This window comes from Ixodes scapularis, unplaced genomic scaffold, assembly GCF_016920785.2.
Source record: "Ixodes scapularis isolate PalLabHiFi unplaced genomic scaffold, ASM1692078v2 PGA_scaffold1__304_contigs__length_218370807, whole genome shotgun sequence".
NCBI lineage: Eukaryota > Metazoa > Arthropoda > Arachnida > Ixodida > Ixodidae > Ixodes > Ixodes scapularis.
Genome location: NW_024609846.1, coordinates 8,687,793 through 8,695,137, shown reverse-complemented (window position 1 = coordinate 8,695,137; position 7,345 = coordinate 8,687,793). Strand labels below are relative to the sequence as shown.

At 48.0% G+C, this 7,345-nt stretch overlaps 1 protein-coding gene across 1 annotated transcript; it reads right to left on the bottom strand.

The window, feature by feature from the left end:
• Positions 1-4,544: 4,544 nt before the first annotated feature.
• On the bottom strand, positions 4,545-5,777 carry LOC120841179. The gene has a single exon (XM_040212041.2). The coding sequence runs from the start codon at positions 5,775-5,777 to the stop codon at positions 4,545-4,547; it is 1,233 nt and encodes a 410-aa protein (XP_040067975.2).
• Positions 5,778-7,345: the final 1,568 nt, after the last annotated feature.

Here is a 7,345-nt window from a genome sequence, read left to right as displayed (position 1 = left end):
CGAAGTAAAGGTTCTGCAGGCGCTGGTCGGCCGTCCATCGGTTGTGCTGGGCCACCCGCTCGTACTGTTGAAGCCAGTCCTCGACGTCTTCGTGGGCGTCCCCGTGGAAAGGCGTCGGAGTCCGGGGTGCGACTGGCAGGTGGACGAAGGCAGGAGCGGCCGGGGTCTGTGATTGCTGGCCGTCCATCGTCGGCTTCGTCGGCTGCTTGGTCCTGAGTGGCAGAAGTCCGTATTCCGAGTGTAGACCTTGGGTGCGGCGACTGGTCCGAGTTTCAGGTTCCGCGTCGAGTGGACTTCTCACCGGGCTCGGAATCGGGCTTGCACTGCGGGCCCTGGGAGGGGAACGCTGCACGGGCATGCGATACCCCGCACCTCCACCAAAATGTCACGGGTGGTGACCAAAAGAACAATAACTAAACAGAAAGAAATAAACGTTTAATGTGGCGAGCTTGTGCCAAAAATAAAAGGGTACAAATAGAATAACAGAGCGTCGCGGGCGTCGAAGTCGGCGTAGCAGCACAGTCGAACGCTGGGGCGAAACTGACTCCGGCTTACCTGCGGAGCCGCTTTTGTACACACGTTGACTTCTGGAGCATTCGACGTAGAAGGTTCGACGCGTAGAAAATTCTGACCTCGAATCAGCTAGACGGTTCTCGATTTCACCAGAACATCACATTACAGTGTTAAGAAAAATGCATAGCCGCGGCCAGGAATCGAACCCTGGCCCTTCGCGTGGGAGGCAAGCGCGATAACCGTTAGGCTACGGCCGCGCTGCCTACTCGGCGCGCGGCAATATTCCATTGGAATGTTTTTTTTTTTTCACTTAATACAAGCTTACTGGCACTAGAAGGACTCAAGGATACTCGCACACAATGCCACTGGCCAAGAAACTTCTTTGTTGCGGTGTGATTTCAAGGACAGAATCAAGCGCTTTCATTCCATCTCTCCTGCGCAAAACTTGATGACGTAGCCGGGCGGTCACAGCATCGCCCAGTTGCGATACTTTAATGTGGCTCATAGACAGGACCCGAGTATTGCGTGGGCACTCCATTTGGGCTAGTGATAATCGATAGCTCGAGAAGCATTCGGGTAGTGGCCCGTGTCCAATCGCTGCAATGACCACTATAGCCGAACCATAACAATGTCTGGAACTCAGCGCATGTCCTGATCCTTGCCAACCCCAGCAAGTGGCTATGGTCAACATTGACGCCATATAATCGGCTCCAGATCACTTGGCCGCTTGTTCTGGCTGCGAGTTTAGGGGGTGAACGCTGCTCGTTTTTCTCTGATTTTTTCTGCGACGTCCATTGCGTTGCTGAAAAACGAACGGGTGCTTCAGAGGTCATTAACGCCAGGGATCCTTTCTAAGCGGCATTTGCGCAAAGTACAAATACCGTTGCATTATCATTTAAGAGTCACCTTTAAGCAACTAAAACACTCAGTTGGGGAACTCACATTTGAAACCTGGGCCGCTGGCGTCCACGGAGACCGAGCTAAATACGCTAACAGGGCCACCTTTTAGCGACGAGTTGAAATATGAACTTTGCTTGATATGGCTACTGCTACAGCCACTGAATATTCACAGAGTACCAAAAACAGCAGGCTCGAGGTACCAAGATGACGGCTCAATATATATATATATATATACAGGGTGTTTTTTTTTTATTCTTACACATTTGTTTAAAAGAATCCGTGAAAGCTACACTAATGCTGCTTGTGCAGGTGGGTTATACGACCAGGCGGACATTATGTGGGTGACTATACTTCGTTTCAATTTATTAGCGAGCGAAGCCAAAGCTAGAAGCGCGAGACCATCGCTTTGTGCGTTTCTACCCAGCTTGCGCGCTTGAGCAAAACCTGAACGCACGGAGCTTCCGTGCTCGCGCTTCCAGCTTTACCTTCGCTCGCACATAAGGTGAAACGAAGTATAATCTTTGCGATAAGTCAGTTAATTAATTAAAATTCGTTAATTAACTTTTTAATTAGTGTAAATAGACATATAGTTTCAATTAGAAACTTGTAGAGCATCATTGAAAACCACTAAATCATCTGTTTTTGGGAGGACATAACGCCGGGGAAGCATTTTACGCCGTTCTGTAAAAGCGTTCCATTTGGACGCGTTTCTAGATTTCGGTTTCTTATCGGAGCGCATCACCGCGCCCGCGGTCCTGCTCCCCAGTGGCTGAGACGCGCAACACACGTGCGCCTTACTTCCCTCCATTCTACGAAGGAGGCGAGGAGGTGGCTTCGCGCCGCGACCACCGGGGAGCAGAATCGCGGGCGCGTAGATGCGCTCCGATAAGAAACCGAAATCTAGAAACTCATCCAAATGGAGCGTTTTTACAGAACGCCGTAAAATGCAGCCCCGGCGTTATATCCTGCTAAAAATAGTAGATTTAGGGGTTTTCAATGATGCTCAGCAAGTTTCTAATTGAAACCATATGTTTATTTTCAGTAATTAAAAAGTTAATTAACGAATTTTAATTAATTAGCCGACTTATTGCAAAGATTAGCCGCCCACATAATGTCCGCCTGGCCATATAACCCACCTGCACAAACCGCATTAGTGTAGCTTTCACGGTTTTCTTTAAACAAATGTGTAAGAATAAAAAAAAATAAAAAAACTATATATATATATGTATAGACTCTACTACGTCGCGCGTTGACAGCGCAGCAGAGGTTGGTTGCACTATCTCTCCACGGGGCGCGGTGCCGTCGGGGCTGAGATGCGCTCCGATAACAAACCGAACCTTAAAAACCCGTCGATTTTGTGCGGTTTTTCAGAAAGCCGTATACGCATCGCGTGCCTTCTATCGCTCTGCAATTTGTTGATTTCGTGTTTTTCGATGACGCTGAGAAAATTTTCTAATGTAAACCATGCCCTTAAACACAATATTAAAAAAAGTTAATTACGCAAAAATAATTAACAACTTAATCATCCCGAACTTTAATAATTTTCCTAAATGGGCCCCTGGTCCAGGACCAAACCACCACAAGACTTTTTTCGTTGCGATGAGTAGTTTTTGCAGGAGCGATTTGGTCTTCGTTCTCTGAAACACCCTATATATATATTTTTTTTTTTTTGTTTACTGGATTAATTATGAGGTGTTTGAAAGCATATTTTTTTGCGTCAAAACAAAGGAAGAAAACCTCTTTTTGAAGGAACGTTTATTGGCGATTAGTAAATAATTAAAGGAGCGTGATATGTGCATTAAATTTTAGTTTAAAGGGTTTTGCTGCACGAATATATTGTTTTATGCAGCCATGTATCACCGGTGACTTCAGGTAGTGCTTCCCAACCTGGGTGCGTCCTCACTTCGGTAAATAATCGCGGCCCGTCCGCTTGGGAAACAGGGGTTTACAGCCCTCCCTTTCAATGTATGCGCATCGGCGCTAAAATTGCAGATTAAAGCCACAATAGCACAGTCACAGTGGTCGCTATCCAATGCAATACTGCCGAATACAAGCAGCCATGCAGTTCCCCGAGATGCCGCAGCGGTAGAAATGGCGGCGTTGCGATCGCCGTTAGTTCGGTTCTCGAGTACGGATCGGTGCCCCTTTTTCAAAGCAGGCACTGTGGCAGTTTCCCAACTGAGCTGTTCTATACTCTGTTTCACCTTATGATGTTATTGTTGAATTAACAGCGCAAATACGACAAGAAGGGAGAGACAAGGGAGACAGGATAGACATTATGATGTACCGCAGGAAAGGCTACAAGCGCGGGCTCCTTGCTCTAGGGCACATCTCGGCGGCACAAGGTCTCGTGCGTTAAGAGCAGCTCCCAACGCTATGAGCACGCTCTTCTAGCTTTCTCTGTGGTACAACATCAGGTGAAACGGAGTGTAGTAACGCTTTTGCTTAAAAGTGGAACGCTGTTGGAACCCGTTCGCCAAGCCTTTTCATACAAACACGCGCTCGTTTCCAATCCGTGTAAGCGCGTGTGCGTGGTCTAGTCGGTACAGTCCCGTGTCACGTGACATCACACGTGAGCACTGTGGGTTGTTTGAAATACCCGCGCGAGGTCACGTGGCGTGACGTCACACGCGTAGCGCCATGTGTGACCTCGAATTTCGCTGTGACGTCATGACCCTATCGACCTGCTAATTTCGCAAGACATTTTCCCGCCAACTTTAGCGGACGTCACACGCGAACTCACGTGTGACGTCACGAGGCTGACGCGGGGACATCACCAGGGACATGCCGGGATTTTTCCCTCTGACACCGACGCCGGCTTTTCAGGAACACGAGCCCCTAAACGCTATCGCGTTAAAACGTTGACCCATGTAGTCGCCTTGCTATTTCTGTTATTTTAAATTTGGGGCAGCATTGTTTGAATGAAAACACTTGGTATATCTTAGGCTTCATGACAATCCCAACATTTTCAAATGCTATATAGAAACGTTTTGATTGTTTTATTAGTTTTTCAGCAAGTAATTAAAATATTTCAAAGAACAGCAACGACATATTATGGATCGCCAACATAGTTCATGTGTAGTTCGAAATATGTAACACGTATTCTTCAGTAGGCCCAGGCTTAATGAAAACTACGACATAGCACAAAGAGGCAGAGAGCATCTTGAGGGGCTTTTCCATTTCTTCGACTCTGGCGGCCGTTCTCTCGGATTTTTGGCACGAACCCTCGTCATGGCTTCAATCGCTGCCATCAGATCATCGTCTATAGGTAACAACGGAGAAGAGTGCGGCGCAAACGGTGCTTCGCTACCCAAGCTATATTCCTCTTCCGATTGATTGCCCAGGCACAAGCATTTCGTCGATCCCACACCGGATGTGCTGAGCAGTTCCACGAAGCGTTCGTTCAGTTTCTGCCTGCAGTTTATGTGCCAGAAGGGACTTCGAAGACACATCGCCAGCTGAGAGCTTGTAAATCCGACTGTAGCGTCCGCAACTTCCTGCAGGGACAAGTCGGTCACGTAGCCATCGTTTCCACTGAGCAGATGCCTCGTTATGAGCGCCCGAACCTCTTCATCCGGCAGTGGCACGTAAACCCGCCTTTGGAACAAAGACTGCATTTGAGGACTGAGCAGCCAGGGGGTGTTCGTGATTCCGATGACCTGTTGGCAGCAACATTTTGATTCGATAATTTTCTTGATGCAATTCTGGAACACGCGGAAGGCCGATTCATAGCTGGGCTGACAAAGGGCTTCCAGTCTGTCCAGGATTATAGCGGTAGGTCGTCGGGTATCCACTGCTGAGAACACGGTGGCCATTGCGAGTAGGAGTCGGTCTTGCGGCTTCTGGAGGAATTCTGGTACGTAGATGTAACATGCAGTTGAAAGCCAGGTTCTAGTGCAGAAGGCGCGGGCAAAGCTGCACTTGCCAACTGCGTCTGGTCCGGAAACGAGAAGAGTTTTGCAGGACTTTTCCTGAACGCCGCTCAGAGGTACTTCCAGACTAGGAATTCGCAGGAGATGGAACGCTTGCCGCAGGACGTCAATAAATTCCATATTCACGCAGCGTCCGCAATGTTGGCCAAACACCACGAGGCCTTCGAATTCGCAAAGATATCTCTTGTTGGCGACGACGGTGTTGCTGTGCGGCACGATGTCGAGCCACAGCTCTGGCTGGGTGACGTGAGGTCGCAGCTTTTCCAGTCTTAGCGAGTACCGTCGAATCCGGTGCAGGATCGTTTCCAGTGCTTCTTCCAAATAAAATGTGGCTTGCGTGTAGTGAGAAATAGTCTTACTGTGCTTGTTGCTTAGGAGCTCGAGTAAGGCGGCTCGCTGGGCGTGTTTTCGGGCGTAACACAAGCTGCGCATGCTGGAATTTTGATGGATTTTGGAGTTACTCGAATTGTTGTGAATTTCTTCTTCTTTTAGAAAAAAGATTTTTTTTCCTCGCTTTGACGAGATAAAATATTGAAACTCGCGGTTGAATTATACATTCAGTCAAGAACATTAATTTATAAAGAGAGATAAATAAGTATGGTTTGAACATTTATACCATGCTACTCATAAATTTTAATTTGGGCATCTTTCCAATAAATCGCGTAAAAGATTTCTTGTATAAATAAGTGTTTTATATCCTCCAGAAATGCCCCGTGACTCACATGCTTCCCCAATTAATCTTGATCAATCCCTTTAACGCGTTTTAAAATGTTCTTTTCTATGCAATGCACAAAAAAAGAAAAGAAAAAAAGTACTACGACGTGTGAATTCTTTGAGAATTTTGTCATAATGAAGCTGAGCGGATAACACATGAAAAACGCGACTATAAGGAGTATTCACTGGGTGCCATATTTGTGGGTGCTGTTTAGAGCCCATGCTCAGAACGAGCCCACATTAATAGGCTGCTAAGACCGGCAACCTTGAGGGTGCGGAATGCACGTTCCAAAAGAACTGTGCAAGCTCGCCATCAGCACGCGCTCAGCAGTCACCCACACAGCTATGGCCGCCAGTGAATGCTTTCGATAAGGAGTATTCACTGCACGCCATATTTGTGGGTGCTGTCTAGAGCGCATGCTCAGAAGGGGCCCATATTAATAGGCTGCTAAGACCGGCAACCTTGAGGGTGCGGAATGCATGTTCCAAAAGAACTGTGCAAGCTCGCCATCTGCACGCGCTCATCAGTCGTGCACACCGCTATTGGGCAGAAGATCGAACTATAGGGGGCGCTTTATCGAGCTTGTTGTCCCCATAGCCCGGTGTTTACTAACACAGTATAACAAAGAAATTGAACCTCGCGAGCGCGGTCTGGGCACGAGCGCTTCTCTTTGACCAGTGCTTTAGTCGCACGAGGAACTGCCTTCGAATCGTCATCTTTCATTTCTCAGATAAAAAACAAACAAGAAAATACGGTTTGTTGTCCCCACAGCTGAGGCGTACCGCTAGAGGCGTGGCTGTTGGATCTCCTCCCCAATAGCCGCCAGTGAATACTTCCTATTAGTTTGCCTCAATGCCCTTCTGCTTAGGGTGATGCCATCGTTCGTAGTACCCGATGCCGACAGCACGCGCCCACAGGGAAAATACAAAGAAATCGCAGGAAACATAATGTCGCCGTAACACAGTCAGCGCCAGGAGCGCGTGCAGGGAGACGCCCTTTCACGCGCTTCAGAACAAAAAATAAAAATAAGCGTTCGAAACAAAATGGCCAGATGTCATCACCCCAAGCAAAGCGCACATGAAGGCACCCTACTTCCTATACTCCGATTCACTTTAAGTGCAAACAAATCCGAAGCGAGAGCGCGCTTAGAGCTTTTAACGTCCCCGCCTAGCACCCGCGCTCGTACAGTCCAAGCGTCGTTCAGGCATGACCACCGAGAAAGCAAGCGCGCACCAAGAACTATAGGAGGTGATGGTTCATGGCAACGTTACTGTACTTCGTTTCA